General features: G+C 51.8%; 2 protein-coding genes across 5 annotated transcripts in view; both read left to right on the forward strand.

Annotated features, from left to right (window-relative positions):
• The window catches only part of LZIC (leucine zipper and CTNNBIP1 domain containing), a 382,321-nt gene that overhangs the window by 69,370 nt on the left and 291,797 nt on the right, over positions 1–21,154 (forward strand). The gene's annotated exons all lie outside the window — the stretch shown is intronic.
• Positions 1–21,154, forward strand: part of CASZ1 (castor zinc finger 1) — an 88,507-nt gene that overhangs the window by 53,542 nt on the left and 13,811 nt on the right. For all 4 annotated transcript variants that reach the window (XM_063317590.1, XM_063317592.1, XM_063317593.1 and 1 more), the window contains 7 exons: positions 1,093–1,939; positions 3,987–4,055; positions 11,678–11,768; positions 14,100–14,264; positions 16,899–17,071; positions 17,839–18,707; positions 20,679–20,820. In XM_063317590.1, coding sequence (XP_063173660.1) covers positions 1,093–1,939; positions 3,987–4,055; positions 11,678–11,768; positions 14,100–14,264; positions 16,899–17,071; positions 17,839–18,707; positions 20,679–20,820 — 2,356 coding nt within the window. The remainder of the gene's footprint in view (positions 1–1,092; positions 1,940–3,986; positions 4,056–11,677; positions 11,769–14,099; positions 14,265–16,898; positions 17,072–17,838; positions 18,708–20,678; positions 20,821–21,154) is intronic.

Below are 21,154 nucleotides of genomic sequence, written 5' to 3' on the forward strand. Positions count from 1 at the left end.
CCCCTGATGCTGTGAAAGTGCTGAAGATAAAGTCAACTGTGTCTTGACCACCTCTAACATGATCTTAGTGTGCAGTATCTGGGGATGGATAAGACATCCTAAGTAGATTGGCAGCAAAAGAAGGAGGGAATGTGTCACCCTTGTTTCTGAGACCCCACACCTTGTTTAAAGCTGCAGAGAGCATTGCTGGATGAGGACAGTGGCTCTTCTGGTCCAGCGCCCCTCCCCACAGTGTCCAGTCAGATACTTCTGGGAGTCCCACTAGAAAGAGTGGAAATTTGTTTGGGAAATCCTGTGGTTCCTTCCCCAGCTGACATTTGACCGTCGTCTTCCATATACAGAGGTTCCGTTTAGAAAGCTTCCTTAAGAGTCATGGATAGACATACCCAAATTCAGAATGCATCTGGGACAGTGAATTAAGTAACCTAATTGTGAATGGAATGAAGAATGTGTGTGTGTGCGTGCGTGTGCGCGCGCACACATGCACCTGCACTCTCACACTGTCAATCAAAATGCCCTTCTATCGACTTTGTCCACAGCTTTCATAATGTATAGATTTTTCCTAAGGCTCCTTCTGCCATCTTTCTCTCCCCCTCACTTGCCCCTTTGCTTCCTTACCTCACATTCCCACCTCACTGCTTTTGGGTGGAAGGTGTCTCCTTGCTGCCAGCCTGGGAACACACAGGCAGGGTAGCTTGTGGTGCCTTTGGCATATTGGTAGCGACCTCACTTCCAGTAAAATTACTTTTTCTTCATATTAGGCCAAGGCGAGAGCGCAGAGACATTTATGAAACTTTGTTTAATGTACTGAAAAGCCATCGGCTAGAACATTTAGGAAATTGATTTTCCTGGCATTGATGAACTCTTTTTATTTTACCCCAGTATTAATTACTTTTTTTAAAAAAACAAATTAATTTAAGTGTCGTAAAACTGAACAAGTGAGCCAAACGTCAGCCGGTGGTCGTGTTTGCTCCTTCTCCCCCATCCCCCATCCCCACCACCCCACCCTGCTGCAACTGGCAACACAGAAGGAAAGAAGGGAAGGTGCCCCACTGAGTGACACGTTTTCTGTCTTTCTGCCACTTACTCCAGGGGAGGCTTCGTCTCTGCGGGACTATGCTGCTACCACCATGAGCGAGTTCCTAGGCATGTTTGGCTATGACGACCAGAACATGCGGGATGAGCTGGCTCGCAAGATTAGCTTTGAGAAGCTGAACGCTCCTACCTCAGAGGCCAGCCCAGCCACCGTCGCCACATCCCTTGCTGGCGAGGACGCCCTGAGCAAGAGGGCCCGCTTTTCCAAGTACGAGGAGTACATCCGCAAGTTGAAGGCTGGGGAGCAAGTCCCGTGGCCTGTTCATCCGGTTAAGGCTGAGGAGCTGACCAGCAAGCTAGGCAAGGAGGCCCCCATGGGCTTGGGGCAGCCGGTTCGACTGCCGGCCCCAGAAAGTTCCCTCCTGCCTGAGACGAAAGCCACCATTTTGCCTCTGCCTTCATCCAGCAGTTCCCAGATGCAAGGGCTGATGTCTCGGGCCTCCAAGTATGATTTTTTTATCCAGAAACTAAAGACGGGGGAGAGTCTCCGGCCACAGAACGGCAATACCTACAAGAAGGCCTCCAAGTATGACTTGGAGAACGTCAAATACTTGCATCTCTTCAAGCCTGGCGAAGGCAGCCCAGACATGGGAGGAGCTATCGCCTTCAAGACGGGCAAAGTGGGACGCCCATCCAAATATGATGTTAGGAACATCCAGAAGATCACCCCAGTCAAAGCTCCAGCACCCAGCTTGGGCCCTAACCCTCTTGCCAGCACTCCCAGCAGCACTCCAGTAGCTGGGCCCGAGCAGCCAGTCTCTCTACCCTTCAACACTCCAGAATACCTTAAATCCACTTTTTCCAAGACGGACTCCATCACCACTGGAACGGTTTCCACTGTTAAGTAAGTCGATCCCCGTTCGTGACTGCTCTCGTTCAAGGGAGAGGGGAAGAACACCGTGGTGCCGCCGTGCTGCAGCCTTCCCCAGCTTGGCGCTCTCCAGGTGTGCAGAGCTGATCAAGGCCACGTTGGCTGAGTCGCTGTAGTCCTGCACACCTGCGGGATGCCAAGCTGGGCAAGGCACCCTGCAGATGTGCTGTAGGAAAGTCTTCCATGTCCTCACGTGGGCCTTAATAGCAGTAGAACAGGTTGAAAGGTAGATTAAATAATTTCATGGATGAAAAGAGTCAGGTGACTGAATAATAGCTCCAGGATCAGATATGATGGGACACTTGATATTAGTTGCAGAGGAACAAAAACGGGAGAGGGGACAGAGACAAAATGGTTTTCCATAGGCTTCTGTGTGGCTACAGTGAGAAACAGAATGCTGCCTTCGGTGAGCGTTTTGGCCTGATGCAGCTCAGCTCTTCCGATGTTCTTCTGACAGACTGGGAGGTAGATCAGCAAGGTTTTCTTCGGAGTTCTCCTAAAATGGGAGTTGCGGTGGTTTAGTTACTGCAACTAAAGGAAGATTTGGGTGACCTTTTGAGCTTGGTACTGGTTCTAGTCTCAAATCCTTGGGCTCGGCAGATACTCAGAAAATCCCTGTTCTTTAATTCCCAGTGACTGACAGCCCCTTGAGCTCCTATTTTGCACTGGATGCAGTGGCTGGATCATGGTTTCAAATGGTAAAAAAACAGATCCTAGTGAGTCCGAAGTCTGCTCACCCCATATAAAGTCATTAACGATAACAATATTCTGTTACATGATTTATTTTGTTTCTATGATATTCCATACTTTCAGAGAAGTAGGGGTGGGGATACAGAAAGTGCTGATAGAAGGGAATAAAGACAAGGGGAAATTAAATAATAAAAGCTGAAGCTTAAGCAAAGTAGAACACGAAACCAGGATGCATTACCACAATAGAGCAGGTGTCTGCTCTATTGCATGGCCATTTCAAATTCTCTGTCGCCCATTCCTGGTGGGCTGGAGTTCGAATTGGCTTTAATCCAGGCTTTAATCCAGTCATTTAATCGCAAAACCAGCTGTGAGGCACCTAGACCTTTTAAATCACGCATCTCAGACAAGAGCATGTCAAGGGCAGCCAGATGTGAGGCCGTCAATCTCTGAAACGCTTGGCTCCATGAGTGTGTACCATTCAGTACAACCCTCTTCTTTCTCTCTCTTTCTCTCCCTTCTCTCTCTCCCTCTTTTTCTCTCTCTCTCTCTTTCTTTCTCACACACTTCAGGTAAAACTTGGGGGGGGGGGAGGGTGAAAGAGATCACTGATTTTTGTGGCGAACCTTTGCGTGGCTTCCCTGCGTGCCGTACCTTCGTAAGAATCCTTGGAAAGTCTCAGCTGAGAATCCTGGACTTTAATGAGCACTCAATGCAAGGCATTTCCTTCTGTTATTTACCTTGTGTCTTATGCTGAGATACCCAGCAGCTACTGCAGGCAGCAGATAAAAAAGAGGGATCAGGGGAGATGATTAGGCAAAGAGAGAGGCAACAGTCCTGCTGGAGAACGATGTCGAAATCCTAGTTTTCTGTGAAAGAAGGTGCAGGGCTGGAGGCTGCAGCTCAGTTTTGCATATAGAAGGCCAAAGAATGGATCCTTTGCATCTCCAGCTTCAAAGGTCAAGGAGCAGATGTTGGAAAAATTTCCCTGGGGAGCTACATCCAGGTGTTTGTGGCTCACCGAGTCCAGTTTTTCTTTGTTCACACGCAGGGTAAGGTGTGGTTTTTTAAACACTGGCCGAGTTACTGCAGTCTGGCCCTTGATTCATCAGTGCAGCCCTTCAATAAATAGGCGGCCATCCTTTGGAGAAACAGGACTTATTGGTGAACTAGGGTGAATTGCTCCTTAGCAAGCCAGAGATGAGGAAACCTATGTGCACCTCTGGGGCGTGGCATTGCCCTTGGATGCAGGGTCTTTTGGGGGGGGGGCTTGATGCATGTCCGGATACCACCTGGCGCTAACCATCTCTGCCCTGTGTGTGCTTCTCATTAGGAATGGATTAACCACTGACAAACCAGCTGTCACCGAAGATGTAAATATTTACCAGAAATATATTGCCAGGTAGGCCGATGTCCCTTCCCTGCTCTGCCTTGGGGTCTTGGGAGCAGGGTGGAGGGGGCGGTGGGACAGAACTGTGCAAGGGCACTGACTGCCCGTCTGGGTGCGGTGTAAGCCACCAGCCAGGGGCACCGAGTCTGTCCCCTTCTCTCTGACAACCATGCTGACTTCCCCACTGCTACCAGTGCCACCGTCCCTGCTCAACTCCCGCCCTGTCCTTTCCCCAAGACGGGCCACCCTTTGCTCGGGGGAAGAGTTGTGGCCAGCTCCATCTCCAGGTGACATGGAAGACCCTTCTCCGCCTCAGATTCTGGGGAGATATAATGCAGTTAATCCAAAGTGCACCTTCATGGAGCATTTTATATGGAAGTCACCTCATGGCATCAGCTGGAACGAGCATACATCCTCCCAGCCAGTCTGATACCACACAAAGGGACTGAGCTAGTTCTTTGCCACTTTTTGTGATGCGCTTTCCACCTGTTGGCTGCTTAGGATGCACCCGTGGACCCCCAAATTAGCCAGCTCAGATGGCATCGCTTTATTTCAGTCAGGGACTAGGTCATATACATACATAAAATGGTAGAAGTGGCCATAAAGTGAGCTCCAGCCTATAACCACGAAAGAAATTTATCTTAGATGCGCAAAAAGGGAACTTGCCTTAGGAAGTCGAGCGAACTTTTCTTCTCTAATTCTACTGGTCACAACACAGAATCGGCCCCTTTGGTGTCCATCTCTCAGCACGAATGCTGTGCCTGGCTGGGCTCCTGAGCCACGGTTGCACTCACTGGGACTGTTGTCCATCGCATTAGGTACTTCTGGCTCGGGCCGGGAGATCCAGGATTTCCTAAGTCTGCCCGTTGTCATCCTGCTTGTTAGTCTTTCATCTTGGTAATCTAAAGCGAATGGCAGAACGGCATCGTTCTTGGAAGGGGCTCAAGAGAGCTTTTGCTTTCCATGGCACTGCGTGTTTCGCGAGCCAAAAAGAAATGAAAGACCCCCCCCCCCCCGACAAGAATCTATTTGCAAGGGACAAATTAGGGTAACAGGTACAGCATACCAGCCTTCCCCATGTTAATGCCCTTCGAGCGTGTTGAACTGTCGGCAACTCCCATCGTCCCCAGCCAGAAAGGTGGAAGTGATAAGAGCCGTACTCCAACATCTGGAGGGTGCCAGATTGAGGAAGGCTAGCTTGCGCTGTCGATAATGTCCTGTTTTCGAATTGTCCTTCAGCTCTCTGAAAATTTGTCTCCAGCTGTAAATGATTTCACAGCACATTTAACCAGACATTATCCAGCAAGGTATCCACAATAAGGATAGTTGAAGCAAAGTAATAAGGTGTTTAATTTATCCTTCCCTCTCTTTTTCTCCCGTCTCCCTCTTTTGAGATCAGAATTGATTCTAATCCATATTAGTAACTTTTGCATCGCGGAATCTGAAGGGCAGCTCCTCTGCACACATATGCGTGCGCGCGCACACACCCCGCACTGTCTTCTGCTCATTTTTTTCCTCGCCCAAAGTCCTTCCCCTTGGGGCCCTTAAATCACACAGCGGGGCCAGCTTGATTAGCAGTCGTAAGCTCATTATTCTAAGCCGTCTCTTGTCAAGACAAGGAGAGGATGGTTTGTCCTTTGCCAGCCGCAGAGGCAGGCGGCTCCTCTGTGCCTAGAGGAGATGGAGGTGGCTCCCCGGCAGCTGCGTTCCTCGAGATGAGCAAGGCTGGCTTGGGGTTAAAAGTCAAAGGAGAGGTCTCCTCTTGGGCCAAAGTCCCCCAACGCCATCCCAGGGACGGCATCAATTTTGTTAGCGACGTAGGTCCCATTCGGGCTGCCCCCTGCCCTTGAAGAGCCCGTGGCTTTTCCACTTCCAGGACCCTTCGACTTAGCCTGCCCCATGAAACGATCTGAAGCGTAACATGTGGAACTCTGGAGGAATTATGGAGCGTCCTGGGAGACGACCCGAGTTATTTCTATTACAACAGCCTACCTTCCATGCCCTGCGAGATCACGCAGCCAAGCCAGGACCTCCATCTGTCCAGCCTGTATTTGACAACCAGGCACTTGTATTTAATTTAGAACACGTGTGTGCATTTTGGAAAGGCAGGGAAAAAACGGTTCGAGCTCTACATTTGGTGGGACAGAGAGGGATTGTATCTACGTAGCACAGTTTGCTTATTTTATTTATTTTTCGAATTTTGTTACCGCCCATCTCCCCCAAAAGAGGGGGTAATAGGTCTGTTAAGAAGCGCTGCCAAAAGCTGCACAAGGAAGTCGCATTCATTTACTTCACAAAACGGACCCTCTCGCTAGCTTCTTCGAGGTGCATGAGACTCTACTTTTTCTCTCACTATATATTTACATTTCTTTTTCCCTTGGACTCATTATTTATTATTATTAGTGCCCTAGCAGATGGTTCTGCTGCAGATCTTGCTTAAATATTTATTCACATGAGCCTTTTCCTCCCCTCTACCCATCACTTGTAATTGGGGTGGTTTCGTATTGGGTTCCCCCCTCCCCGTCACGCACATCATCGTTATAGAGTAATGAGCGTGTAAACAGTTGCTAAGCAGGCTGACTTCTGTATTTATTATTTTTATTAGTATTTATTTATCTGGGTTTTCCTCAGTAGCCTTTGCCAAATCTGGCAAACCAGGGAGTGAAATAAAATGCGTGTCTTGCATGGCTGCGTGTGCATGCTCCAGACATCATACCCTCTGAGTGCCTGCATACTGCAGTCCAAGCAAGGGAAGATGTTCACCAGTCCTGTCATGCTTTTTAAATTTTATTTTCCCACTGTTCTCCTGTTGTTCTCTCTGGAAAGTGAGCTGATCAGATTACTATTAACTGATGCTGCAATACGATCACAGAACCTTTATTGGTGGGGTATGGAGGAGCACACTACAAAGGACATCTCCGTTATAATACTGGATTTTGCCGATCAACTAATTCTGTTTTGATTCGAAGACTCGTGATTTTTTTCTATAGTGAATTCCTGAGAATTCTCCATCAGAAATTCCTAGCTTTCCCAGCAGGATTCCATAGATCCTTGGAAAGGATCAGTGTACGATGTAGGTATGCTTTTTCAGGACTGCCCACACAGCAAAGATTCCTAAACGACAGTTCAGAGGCATACATGCGGTCTCAGGGAATGACTTTTGATGCTAAACTGTTACACTGTAAAATGGTTAGGAGGTTTCTTTGGTGTTTCCATCATGTGCTGAAGAGGCAAGTCACTTCTTAATATATTTTCCATTGTAATTTGAAACAGATATCTACAGTCTGATTAACAGCAAAATAAGCTGAAGGAACCGTTCTCTGATGTTTCTATCACATTCTACAGAGGCAAGCCACTTGCATAAACCTTAAAATTCTGTTTGAAAGACAGCTTGCCTCTTTGGCAACAAAGAACTGGTTGCAGTGGAAATTCCAAGGGAATCTATAGCTGCAGGCACACTTACTCTCAGTGAAGTGTGCTTTAGCTTGACAGGATCATGGCCACAAAGAATGAAGTGCAGCAGAAGTTTCAGTATAGAAGCATAAGGTAAGAAAATATGATAGATGAGGGAAAAAGGGAAGCCCCTGTACAGCGTTAAGACCTACGACTGTAGGAAATCGAAATGGAATTTAAGTAAGGGGTCTCTCCCCAAGTTATGTCAAGCCCACAGCATATAATGAATGATTTTAATATTTAGTTGCTTCATTGGTTAGATGAATCAATTAAGCATCTTTCTGATCTACTAAAAATCTGGCCCCAATTAAATAGGCCACAGACTTTTGCCAACATTAATTATGTGGGTTAGCCCTTCTGAAGAAGGGGTGAGAGGGCAGCCCACCGTTTTGTTACCAATGTGCTTTTCCAGATGAAGCCCATGAGTCACGGCTTGCCTGCTTTAATAAATAATGTGTTTTTTTTTAAATAAAAAAAAGGGTTGCTTTAGCATCAATATCTATCAATATTCTTGATTTTAAATGTCTGCTTCCTACTCAGGACAGGAAGAGTTTAGAAATAAATCCACTGACTTTTGCACAATCATGTGCATTTTCTGCCTTTCCCCTTGTTTATTTATTTAACAGTTTACATCCTAATTTTCTAAATATTGCCTAAGGTAGTTTTTATAGCAATACCCAAATAAAGAAAACTTAGAAAACATTTTTTTTAAAATCTATCAAACAGATATCTGTTCTGATAATAGCTGGCAGCATCTGAAACCACCTTCTGCCTGATTAGCCTGGCCTTTTGGGCATCAGATGATGAGAGGCAACTGTAGGATTGTGTTGTATAACGCTACAATAGATTTAACTCTCTGCAGGAAACTTGATTTTTTAAACAGATAATTCAAGGGACCTAACTTGGTTGACACGCTGGCCTTTCTGATAGTGGCAGACGTCTGGTTTCCCTTTCTGCTCTGGTGGGTGATGCAGTTCATTGTCCTCACCCGAGCAGGGAAAGGGTCTAATGGTGAAAAAAGTGGGTCCGGTGCTAAAGCAAGCTCCTTACTTTGCTCTTAAGGACTCCAAGAAGCCTGCAGTCTTGGGGATAGACGATGAGAAAAATATACCTATGCGCCCTAGTCTTATTTTTCCCAGTCTGGCAGGTCCTGTGCATTTTTACCTGCACGTGGCAACGTGTGGGAAACTGGTCCCTGCGTGGGGAGGAGGTCTGCGTGGTCTCAGGCAACCACCCAGCCGGGGATCTGCTCTGGCGCAGAACTGTGGGCATCGTCCCATTTCGGGTCTGCAAGATGGCGCTCATAAATTGTCCTGAAGGGCAGCTTGAATGGCATGCGGCAGCCTGCATGCTGCTTGCACAGTAAGGAATGTGCTTGGCATCTACGAAAATGCGTGTGGAAGGGACCGGCAGCGTGCGGGACCAGCAGGTGTGCCCCTCTGCACATGGCGTCAGCAAGCATGTGCCGTGTGCACCAGCCTTTCCGCTTTCCAAAGCTCAGCAGATGCTGCCCTTTAAAAATTAATAACTTGAACTGTTTCAAGTGTCAGGCAAAGCCAAGGAGAGCGAAGTAGCCCTTTAGGAATCTATTAAGTGGGGAAGGAGGAAGGAGGCCGGGGGGAGAGTCCCTAACCCCCAGCGCCGGAGGCCTGCGCCCCCCCACCCCGTTTCGCCCTTGGTATGACATAGCAGAGGCATCGCTGTCCCCACTGCTGCTGGGGGGGGGGGAGAGGGGAGGGTGAAGGGTATGAAGTGTGGGACCTGTGAAGCAGAGAAGCCGCCTGCATGGCGCTTGGGATGGTTGGGCTCGTCTGCCTATGCCCAAATTCTCTTACACTCCTTCGGCCTTTGCAGCCTGTATTTTCCAAAGGTCTGTGTTTCTGTTATCCTTCCGTTCTCTTTTTCACTGCTCAGGTTTCCTGGCCACTTGCTCCAGATTTCCAGCACTGCTTTCTCCTCTTCCTTTTTCCTCCCGGGGGGGGGGGGATGGGCTTGTCTGCTTGTGGCATCTCTTCCTGCGCACATCGGTTAAACTTCTTAGCAGTATCCTCGTTATCTGGAGCAGCAGCCCTCCCCGCCTCACCTCAATCCCTTTCCATTTTGACGGTTTGCTTGTTGACCCTCCTTAGATTGCCGTCCTTCTCTTCTTTCATTCCCACTTTCCTCCTCCTTCCCCAACGCTTCTCTGACCCCATGCCCTCACTGGACCTCCCCCCACCCCTTGTCCCCCAACTCACAGCTCCTCCCAGCTGCTCAGTCCCAGGGCCTCCTCCCAAGGCTTAGGCGCTGGCTGGCAGTTGCTGATGGAGCTTCAAGTTCACCCAGAACTTCCCTCCCGTTACTTCCAAACTGAAAGTCTGTGTGGGCCTTTCTCCTGATGGCTGATGGCGACTTCAGCCTTCTCTGCTGTGGGGTTTCTAGGGCTTCTTATCATCCCCAGCCAGTGGCCATGTTGGCTGGGGATTCTGGGAGTTGTATCACAAAGCATCTTGATCTGACCATACCGGAGAAACTGTCTGACTGGATTGCCATTTGAACATCTTTCCTCCCTGTTCTTCAGATAGTTCTCTCTCAACCCACTCTCTTCCTCCTCTCTCTCTCTTGGACTTAAAGCTTTCTCTGCTTCTCCGAGGGTCTGTACCACAGGTCACCACACCTTGTTTCATTTTGCAGATAGGTGTCACAAAAAAACATGGGAGTGGAGGGATGGATGCTACAGAATTCAGCATCCTGAACATCTTGAGGTTTAGTTTGAGGTTTTTTTTTTTTAAAAGCAGGTTTCTGTTCCTCATGATTGCAAGGATATCTTAATGAACTGAAAATCCAAAGCAAGGCAAATTCGTGGTTGAAGAATACGTGTGCAGATCCACTCAACTGCAGCTTGTATTCTGAGTGCAGAGCTGGGGATTCCTAATCTCAGCATCTCAGTGGGATCTTTGGGTTAATAATGTCCTGGAGCTGGACAGAACATAAACTGAATAGGCTGACGAGTGCTGGTTTTCCCCCAATGCCCATGTAGAAATCCAGCGGTGCTTCCATAAAAGCCTTAGTGGTGTTTCTATGGGGAGAATGCGTCTCCCGGCCTCCAACTCTTTAGGGCCTTAGATTAACTTTCCCAAGTGCTACCGTGGCACGTCCCAATCTCCAGTTACCAGTAAGTTTCCTCAGACTTCACCTGAAACAAACAGCTTGGGTCCCCCCATCACCCCAACCAGTCATAGCAGGTGGACTTCACAGCCCTTTGCCCCACTGCTGTTGCTCTGCAGTTTCCCCCCCCACCTTTTTAGCAGTCCCCAGATACCAAAGGCAAATACGCCTTTTTATCCAAGGGTACCTCTAGATACTGGGATTGTTACTGGTTAATATGAGCGCATGCACGTGTGTTTTGCCATTTGAGGGGAGACGCATTCACAAGAAATGGATTGAATTGAATAGGGAAGTTTCATTCGCAATCCTCTAAATGTTAGCCCTAAAATTATTATGCTCCTTGTGTGTCAGTTTCAAAGAATTTAGTAGCGATCCCCATACTCTGCCAGAAATAAGACAATTGCTTTTTGTGCTGCAGAATCTGCAGCAGGGAAGGGGGGGGGGTGTTGGATGATCTCCCAGAGCTCAACCAGCTTTATGGTTCTACTGCACAACCTTCCTCCGATGCCTGGGAGGTGTGACTCCCATCAGCCCAATGCAGGCTGGGGGTGCCGAGAGCCTTGGTGGGGAATGTCACGGAAGCCCCTTCCTGGATCTGAACACAGGCATCTCCAGTGCATCTTCTCTCCCATAAAGACAAGGAGGCACCTGGGCAAGGAGGCAGTTCATAAGCAGGCTGGAAATGCAGATGTGCCCTCTGTACCTTGGGGCGGAGGAACAGCAACCCTGGAGATTGCAGATAGGCACTGGGGTTGGTTGCCGTTTCGTTTCAGTTCCTCAACACAAAGCAGGATGCCGGGTCTTGTCCGGGGGGCAAAGTGGTTTGAAATGGACAAATGTTCAACCAAGAGGATGGGGAAGAGTGGAGTCTTTTTCATTCATTCATTCATTCGTTCATTCATTCAATTTCTATAGCCGCCCATCTCAGCAAGTGACTCTGGGCGGCTCACAACGATAAAAACCATAAATTGCCCATTTTATTTCTCACCCGTGTACCCACTCACCCTGTCTCTCTCTCTCCTTCCCATTTCCAGGTTTTCCGGAAGCCAGCACTGCGGACACATTCACTGTGCATACCAATACCGGGAACATTATCACTGCCTTGACCCGGAGTGCAACTATCAGGTAGAAACACCCCTCTTAAGAAGCACAGAGACTTGGGAACTCAGCCCTGGAATGGCAGCCGAGGGGGAAAAAGGTTCAGCACTAAATAATCTAGTGGCTCTAGTATCCAGTGCAGTGATTTGCCCGGAGTTTCAGGCTTGTTCCATGAGGCTGGTGTTCCCTAATGCAGCCTTTCCTTGGGGGGAGTTGTCACAGGAGGTTTTTTCCTAAGGATTTTTGCATGTTGGATAAGTTTTCGTGAATGCCGCAGCGCATGTTGGGATCACAGCCTGCATGGGAACGCTTTAGAATGGGGGCTCGGCCAGAGGTGATGAGTCACCGGACTGATTCACATGGACACTGGAGGAGGGGCAGACCCTTGTAAACCCTCTGGGCAAAATAGCTTCTCACCAAGGGCCAGCAGTTTCAGGGCAGCTCCTGCCTTCGGTTATCTCAAAAGGGCTTTGCGTGCTGATGCAAGCGATGTTCTTTGCAGTAACGCAGAGGAGAAGGAAACAAAATGGGTTAAGTTTAGACGTAGAGCCGCTACTAAGGAACAAGCAATAGGGTGTGTCTAGCAGTCATCTGAATTGGTCTGCAGCCTCAGCATGTGTCAGGGCTACTCGTAAAAACAGCTAGTTGGCACCATTCCACATACACTTTATGGACTTCTGGTGTGTAATTGTGTCACAGTCCCCTGGTTCATACGAACGCTCTGTTCTGGTATTTCCCCCCAAAATGATCATCTTTACATACAGAAGTGCAGGTGGGCTTAGCTTCTCATGATAACAGAGATGCGTGGAATTAGCTGGCGGATTCCTCCTTCGCTTTGGCCTCTCCTGCCAAGGGTGTGATGTTAATCCCTCTCTGGCGTTTCAGTAGCCGCCGGAGCAGAGCGCCCAGTGCGACCAGCACTGTCCTGGCCCCTGCCAGTAGGTTTAAGGGGGGGTTGGTGGTGGAGCAGAAGCAGGATGTCGAGGAAGGGACAAAAATTGTAACTGCTGGGAGAGCTGCCAGCACAGAGCCGTCCGGCCAGCTCCCTGTCACGCGCCGCATTTGTTTACCCTGCACTCAGGCCCGGGTTTGACTCCGCCGTTTCTGTGGTCAGGCCCCCCTGGGCATGAGGGCCGCAGGGGCATGATAGACGGGATTCCCAGGAATTGCCGCAACGGATTTCTTCCCTGGCATCCTCCAGTCTCGGAGGCACACCTCCGACTGCAGCAGGGGAAGCTGGCTTGGCTTCCCCAAGCCTGACAGGCTGTGAGTTTCTGTTGATGGCAGTGGGAATGTGGGCAGTGAGAATTCAGCGGGCGGGGAGGAGTGTCTCTGACGAGCGAGCCCTTAATAGCACCCAAGGAAGAGAGGGCGGAGGGAGAATAAGCTCTCCCAGTGGAGCAGTCCCTGCTTCAGGAAGGACTGCTGGTCCCACGACAGCGTAAAGCCTTGGGGTGATTTTGGCAAACACGGGGGATCCTGCGGGCTAAATGCACTCGGGAGTCAGTGGCTGCAAATTAACAGTGTTTGGCAGCAGAATTTCAGTAAAATAATGTAAAACAACCACTCCTTGGAGCTTCTTTGCTGCTCCTGTGTAAATCCCAAAGTTTAATAAAAGCAGCAGAGCCAGATCGAGGTTTACTTCTCCTTTCGAAGAGAGGGGTTGGAGGGTGGGATGAATTCCCCCGTCTGTGCACAGTGGGCACTCTGCTCAGCACCCAGAAGATCCGCCTCCCTCCTGGAGGCTAAACTCGCCCAGCTGTTTCTCTGCCCTGTTTGGGGGTGGTCGACTTTTGGGGGTGTGGGCAGATGGCCTTGAGGGGGATTCCCCACCCAAACACCAAACTGCAGCCTGTGTCTGCAGGGTTAGCCATCTTGCAGTCCTTTAATCAAGGCTTGCCTTTAACTTCCAAAGAGAATTAACTTAGGGCTGCCAAATTAACTTATTTTCTCTGTGTGTGCAGGAAGCTAACCAAAAATTAAGTTTGCTTGTCTGGCTAGGCCACAAAAAAGCCTAACTGGATTAAAACCATCCAGGTTTAGCAGGTTGCACACATGCACCTGTGCAGATGCTACATTTCTAGCTGAGCTTGGCTAAGCGTGCTATGTGAACTTAGCCCCTGCGCTGGCAAGTTTCTTTCCGGCACATGCCAGAAACACCTACCTGCGTGCAAGTTGCATGGGAGAGCATTCCCCCACTTCTGCGTTGTCCGTCTGCTGCGAACCCCCCCTTGGGGGTCACCTAAGCAGCTGAAACGGTTGCATTTAGTGCCACGGGCATTTCCTCCCCGTTGGCATCCCTGGGCTGTCCTTGCTCCTGTGCCTCCCTCACCCTCTGCTTCTCCCTCTTGCCACCAGAGATTCACAAGTAAGCAAGACGTGATCCGGCATTACAACATGCACAAGAAACGGGATAACTCCCTGCAGCACGGCTTCATGCGTTTCAGCCCCCTGGATGACTGCAGCGTTTACTATCACGGCTGCCACCTCAACGGGAAAAGCACACACTATCACTGCATGCAGGTAACTGCCCATCCCGCCCTTGACAGGCTGGGAGGCCCAGAGAGGCAGCTGCGGGGCAGGTGGGGGCACTGCCCTCGGCAAGGGACGGGCGCGGGGAGAGCACCCTTGTCATCAGAGAGCTCTTGGGCGGATACTTTGACTGATGCGTTTCAGGGTCATTTTAATTCCATTGTGTGGTTTTTACTTGGTGGTTTTTATTGTTGGCACCTTTTGCTGGCGGGGTGGGGGGGATGAATTCAGGAAATCAATTCCTCAGGTCAGCCTCCTTAGGGCAACTGCAGATAGGCTGGCATCAAGACTCAGAGTGGAACTCAGGACCCCAGGGGATGCCACCACCACAAGGCCCAGGCAGAAAAGAGCAGAGCAGAGTAGGGCGGCCTTTCGAAGTGTTTTTAAATGGGATTTCAATCACGTTGTGATGATATTTACATCTCAGTGAGTCAATCAAGTCTAATTTTGTCCCGGCCCCACCTTCTTTTGGGGGTGTGGCCCCCGGCGTGCTGCTCAAAGGCTGAGCAGGGCCCTCGATCCCCAAAACGTCTTGCGCCCCTTGGTTCTGCCACCTGCCTTGGCAATGTTGACCTGACCGTGAGAACAGCCAGCTTCTCCAAAGCCGCCTCTTTAGATGGGGACCAGAGCCGAGGCTCAGGAAGGCCGATTATTTCACACACACCCCTGAAACTCAGCGGAAGTGTCCCTTGGGAGGATAATGCCAAAGGGTCCCCTTTTGTGCAGGCTGGCAACATGACTGGGTGTGGAAATGGGGTATGTTATGGGATGGATAACTGGTGGGGTTTTCCTTTGAGCACCCCCCGCCCAGTAACTTGCGTGGGCAGGTCCTTCATGGAAGGGTGGCGTCTCTCAGCGGGTTGCCTCCTTCTCAAATCAAACAGCCACCAGAGCTGTTTGCTCTTGGTGTAGCTGTGACCTCCCGGTGCGGGGCCTGCTCTTTCGCTGTGGGTTTGTCCCTTTGTGGCCGGCTGCCGAGCCAATCAAATATTAATAGCAGCCCAGTTTCAAAAAGAAGATCAGAGGAGAGCACCAGCCTCTGCGAGGAAGGAAGAGTGATGGGAACTTTGGTTCAGCCTGTAGCAGGGAGGCATCTCTTGAACCCTTTCAAATCCCTCGCAGGCTGGCTGCTCTTTTTGTTCATGGCCAGTGAGCAGCTGGCCAGATGCCGCTGGTCTAGGAATGCAGCGGCTCCTTTGAATTAAGCTCTTGGGATAGAAGTGTGGAATAGCGAAAGACCGGTATTTGCATCTGCTGATCTCTTCTGAAGAGGGCTTGGGCCCCTCTGTCAGACTGAGGCCCATGCCAGCCCTTGCGGCCACAGCAGTAAGCTGGATGGATCCTGTGGTGTCCTCTCCAGGTCCAGGGGCGCCGTGCAGCCCTTCCCTTGAAGCGAGTGCGCAGACCAGCCCCAGACTCCCCTGGGCAAGAAGGACTCCTTCGAAAGGGGGACAGACGTTGAAAACCTTTGTTTGAAGCCAATGCCCATGTTAAGGAAAAAGGTGTCACAACGCTGTAAATTCCCAACAAGAGCAAATCTCTTAAATAGCAGCATTTGCACCACAGGCCTCGTGAAGGCCCTTCCCCTTTTTATGTCCATAATTGGCCCGGACAAAATGCAGTTAGTTGTTTATACAAATGGACATTTTTCATGCTTTACCACAAAGAGCCCTATTGCGAATTATTCACAAGGAGTTTTTTGTTTAATTCCTTCTTTTAACACCACTCTGGGTCTGTCTTTTTTCAAGGTGTCAGTGTGGAAAGGGGCCCTTGTTAGATTGGAAATAGCTTCAGAACCTTCTGCACAGCTTCCCCTGCTGTCCCCCCCGCCCCCGTGCATTTTCTGGGTGTTTGTCAGATGCTTTTCTCTCAACCCAAGGTGAACCGGTGTGTGTGTGTGTGCGTGTGCGTGCGTGTGTTTTGGTTTGCTTCACTTCTGAGATGGTGCAGGCATTGGCACACAAGCTGCAGAATGAGGTAGGGAAAGCAGGAACTCTCTCGGCGGGCACAGTGGTGTTGTCAGATTCTCCTGGAATTTTACTCAATATGGCAAGTTGTTCCACTTTGCCCGGAGCAGTGCAGAGGTGGGGAGAGATGCTCAGCATTCCCTCTCTGTTCCACAGCACATGTGCAGGTTTGAAATAAAGCAAATGAGGCGGCGGCTCCTTCCGGTAGCCAAGGGTCCCCATCCCCAATGACAGGGAGGATTTTGGGCTGAAAGGGCGACTGGCCCACTGCTCTGCTTTACATGGGATACCCCAGAGGGCTGTTGTCTTGTCCGCAGTGAGTTCCCCTCTCTCAGTTCTACTCTGGCTCTTCTGCTGATGGCCCACTTGGCTCACAGGCACGCAGAAGCCTCCGGGCTGCGTCTTTAGCAGAAGTGGCGGGAAAGGGCTCCTCTGCCAGGGACCCTGATGAGCTGACACCATTCTTTGGTCCCCTCCCTTCTGGCTTCCTTCCTCCCTGGGACCTGCAAGCATGTATTCCCAGAGAAAATGTTTTCTGTTCTCCCTCTGGAAGGAAGCGAAATTTAAAAAGTAATAGTAATGCCACCGTACTCCAAAAACATTGGATTGTTACCTTTGGGGCCTTCTGCCGCGTTTTAAATAGCTGCCGTGCTTACAGGTCGGCTGCAACAAAGTCTATACCAGCACCTCCGATGTAATGACCCACGAAAACTTCCACAAGAAGAACACGCAGCTTATCAATGACGGGTTCCAACGCTTCCGGGCCACGGAAGACTGCGGCACTGTGGACTGCCAGTTCTACGGGCAGAAGACCACTCACTTCCACTGCAGGTGGGCACCGTGCGGAAGGAGAAAAAAGATTCCCGCCGGATAGGCAGGCGTCCCCTTGTTCTGTACCAGTCACCCCCATGCCAGGGCTCTGCCCAACATGTTAGGGCCGAGGCAGGGAGGCGTTTGGACAGAGTCTCAGCCTCAAGATGTAACAAGGCCTTTGCTCAACTTGGCCACATCAGGAAAAGGACATTTACGGTGACCGGTCCAGATCCAGATCTGAGCGACCGAGGGGGAGGTGCAGTCAGGGAGGCTGGTGGGCCAAACGAGGCGTGTCCCGGTGCGACAGGCTGGGCCTCTTGGAATTCCTGGCTCTGCTGGGGCCTGCTTGCTCACGATGCAGCTCTCGGGCCCCCAGAAACGTATCCGTGCGGTAATGCCGGCCTTCGGGTTTTAGGTTGGAGCCCACGGGTTTTGAAAGTGGGATCCCAAAAACTGAAGCCCGGCCTTGAATCGAGATCCTCTCTCGCCTCAAAGCCGTTGTTTCAGCCAGTGTCCCTAGATGGTCTCGGGGGACAGGGCCCATCGCTAGGAGGAGCGTCGTGCAGCCGCACCGCCCCTTTGCTTGCAGGGTTCGGTCCGAGCTCTGGCGGAAGGGTTGGCGGGACCGAGGTCCTGGAGCCCCGCAGAGCCGGGTGCAAGGGCGGGGCGACGCTCCGCTGCCGGGCCTCTGGCTCTGGGCGGCGGACTGCTCCGCGGTCCCGGGGGGAGAGGCGAGGCCGGGCTGGCTGCTGGGCCCGGGCCTGACCCGCCCTCTCTGCCCGCAGGCGGCCCGGCTGCACGTTCACCTTCAAGAACAAGTGCGACATCGAGAAGCACAAGAGCTACCACGTCAAGGACGACGCCTACGCCAAGGACGGCTTCAAGAAGTTCTACAAGTACGAGGAGTGCCGGTACGAGGGCTGCGTCTACAGCAAGGCCACCAACCACTTCCACTGCATCCGGCCGGGCTGCGGCTTCACCTTCACCTCCACCAGCCAGATGACCTCCCACAAGCGCAAGCATGAGCGCAGGCACATCCGCAGCTCGGGCCTGCCGGGCCTGCCGGCCTCCCTGCTGGGCGCCAAGGAGAACGAGCAGGAGGAGTCCAGCAACGACGACCTCATCGACTTCTCGGCCTTGAGCTCCAAGAATTCCAGCCTGAGCGCCTCCCCCACCAGCCAGCAGTCCTCCATCTCCTTGGTCGTCGTCCCGGGCGCGCCCTCGTCGGCAGCCGAGCTGGCCGCCGCGCAGGCCTCCGGCAAGCCTGCAAACCCCTTGCCGTCGGCACCGAAAACCCCCGCCCTGCTCCCTCAGGCTCTCCCAAGCAACGTACCGCTGGCGCTGGCCCTCCCCAACGCAGCGCTGGCGGGCACGGCCGGACCCTACTTCCCCATCCTTCCCGGCCGGGTCTCGGCCCAACTGCCTGCCGGCTCCACAAGCTTGCTGTCCGCTGGCACGCCCGGTACCAATCCGGCGTCCGCGGCCAGTTCCCCTTCCCCGGCCCTCTCGGGTTCCGGTGAGGCGGCGGCCACCTCTTCGCCGACCCCGGTGGCGTCCATCATGGAGAAGATCTCTGCCAGCAAAGGCTTGATTTCGCCCATGATGGCCAGGCTGGCGGCAGCGGCGCTGAGGCCTTCCGTGGCGGTGGAGGCAGGTGAGTCCCCGCAGGCTCTCCTCCTGGTCGAACCAGTTCACGGGGAAATTCGGGCCAGGAGGCGGGAGCAGGACACCTCCCGGGTGGGAGAGGAGGCCGGGCTCGGCAGCCGGAGAAGATTGGCCAAGCGGCAGCGAGGAGCCATTCGGGGAGGGGGCTGGTGGGGAAGGCCTGGTTCTCTTCTCTGCCTGCCAGCTTGGGGGCCCGGATAGAAAGCGACTTGGTTTCAGCGGCCCTTCCCCGGCCTTTCTCGACCCCCAGTGCCAGGGCAGAGTTTCCCCTTCTAAATGAGGCACGGAGGACCCGGTGAGAAGCACGTGGCGCAAGAGGCGGGAGCCCTCCTTCGCAGGGGAGGAGGGTGGAGAACGAGCCGGTGCAGGCCCCTGCACTGACTCCTTTCCACGGGTCCTTTGCAGTTGCCAAGCTCTCGGTCCCGTTTCTTGATCTTCGGGGTGGGTGGCGCCTGCCGTTAGTCAGCGTGGAGACAAGAGTGCATCCAGGTTGCCTGAAAAAAAAAGGGCTATAAACCGAGGTGTGAGAGAAACCTTCGGGAGCTCAGAGGCTCACCAGAAACACCCAGGGAGAGCTCCTCGCCTGGGGCTGGGGCAGCCGGGCAGCTGTCCCTGGCTATCCTTCGAGGCAGCGCCCGCTGGACTGAGTGGGCATCTGCTCCGTAAGATGTCCTGGTCCCTGAGAACGTGGCCTCCCCCTGGCCTCCCAAGGAAGACAGTACGCTGCTGGGGGGTGGGGGGCGGCGGCGGCTGGAGAACAGTCTGAGAGGCGAGTTGAACCCGGAGGTTTTACCCGCCCTCCACTGCTCCTTTCAAGTCACAGGTAGCCCTGCCACTGGACTGGAACTGGGGTGTCTGTGGTCCTTTCAAGCCTGGCCGGGGCCAGGTCACACAAGGGAGGAAAAACAGCAAATGGTTCAGGAAGCCTTTTATTCTTCGCATTATTTTAAAAAGGCCAGGGGGGAATCTTTCTTAACAAGAAGAGTGGTCATTGATGGATCTATTTTTTTCCTTTATTTTATTTATTTTTTTTAATAAAAAGCCACTTGCTGTCTGCAGAGCAGTTCCCCATCAGCTAAAGTGCCTCTGGGCAAATTAATATTTTAGTCAGCGTAGTGGCGAGAAGCTCAGCAGACGCGTTCCTGTCAGCAACTTTTCCCTGCCATGTTTCCATCCTTTCCTGCGTGCGGGATTTTTCTCCCTTAGCTTGGCGGGCGTTTCCGCCTTCTTTGGGGGAGCGCTTTCCTTTTTGAAAAGGGGAGTAGGAGGTCGGGGAAGAGGAGCGCCAGTGCCGATGCCAAGGAGGAGTTGGTGGGAGGGCAAGGGGGCCCTGTGGTGGGGCAGAGGGTCAGGTGGTTTGGGCCAATGGGATTGGGTGTCATTTTTGATAGAGCTGACATGGCAGACGCTCTTTCTGGGCATGCTCAGTGGAGAGACGGGTGCCAGTCACCAAGGCAACATGGAGACCGGGAAAGGGGAAGGGGCTTGACTAGCAGCCCAAAGCTGCCACGTTGCCTCAGCATTAACAGCATCTTTAATAAACGTTTAAGAGGCAGCCCCACAAATGAGTTATGACAGCTTGCACAGAGCATCAGATCTCCCCCTTGCTCCTTCCATCCTCCTCCTTTAAAGAGCCCATAGCCTGGACAACTTTGACATAATTTTTGCAATAATTATCACTTGAAGAATTTCCACACCAGGATGGACGTCAGACCCCATCACGTCAGCCCAGCAATAAATGCTGACCAGCCAACCCAGGCCGCTCTCTTCCCCACACTGATTGTGTATGTGCGTGGATGGGGTGTTGTTTTCTGCGTGTGCACGTGATTTTAAACTGATGCATTATTTCTTACGGCTGAAGTTTATTGTTGGTTGATTTCCATTACTTTATTTATTTATTTATTTAAACTTTTGTGGGTCCCTCTCCCCACTTTTCCACCTCCCTCTTTCATAAACGCAGGAGACGGGCAGCCAACAACTCCTGGGCGGTTTAACCCAACTCAGATGAAGCAAGAGGCTGCTGAGAATCCCAGCTCTGGGTCTGCAGCAGCCCAGGATTCCTTGCAGGAACACAGCCTGGACCTCAGCGTGAAAGATCATGGGTAAGAAAGGATGGGACTTAAGGGTAGAGGAAAGCAATCCGTTTTTTCAGACTACAACTCCCACAATCCCTTGCCATTGGCCAGGCCACCTGCGCCCAAAACACCTGGAGGGCACCAGGTTGCCTACCCCTACTGTAGATGAAAGAGGTCCAGCTGGCTCTCTCTTCAGCGGAGCCTTGGAATGCATTTGGGCTGGGGAAAATCTGTTCTCTGCAGCGCACAAGGCGTGTGTGAGTGGAGATAACCTCCCATTGCAAGGAGGAGGCATCACTGGCTCAGCTTTTCAGTGGCCCTGGTGTGTGTCTCGGTCCTCTGAACGTTGGCCTCCCTGCCT

Source organism: Candoia aspera, chromosome 18 (genome assembly GCF_035149785.1).
Source record: "Candoia aspera isolate rCanAsp1 chromosome 18, rCanAsp1.hap2, whole genome shotgun sequence".
Lineage (NCBI taxonomy): Eukaryota > Metazoa > Chordata > Lepidosauria > Squamata > Boidae > Candoia > Candoia aspera.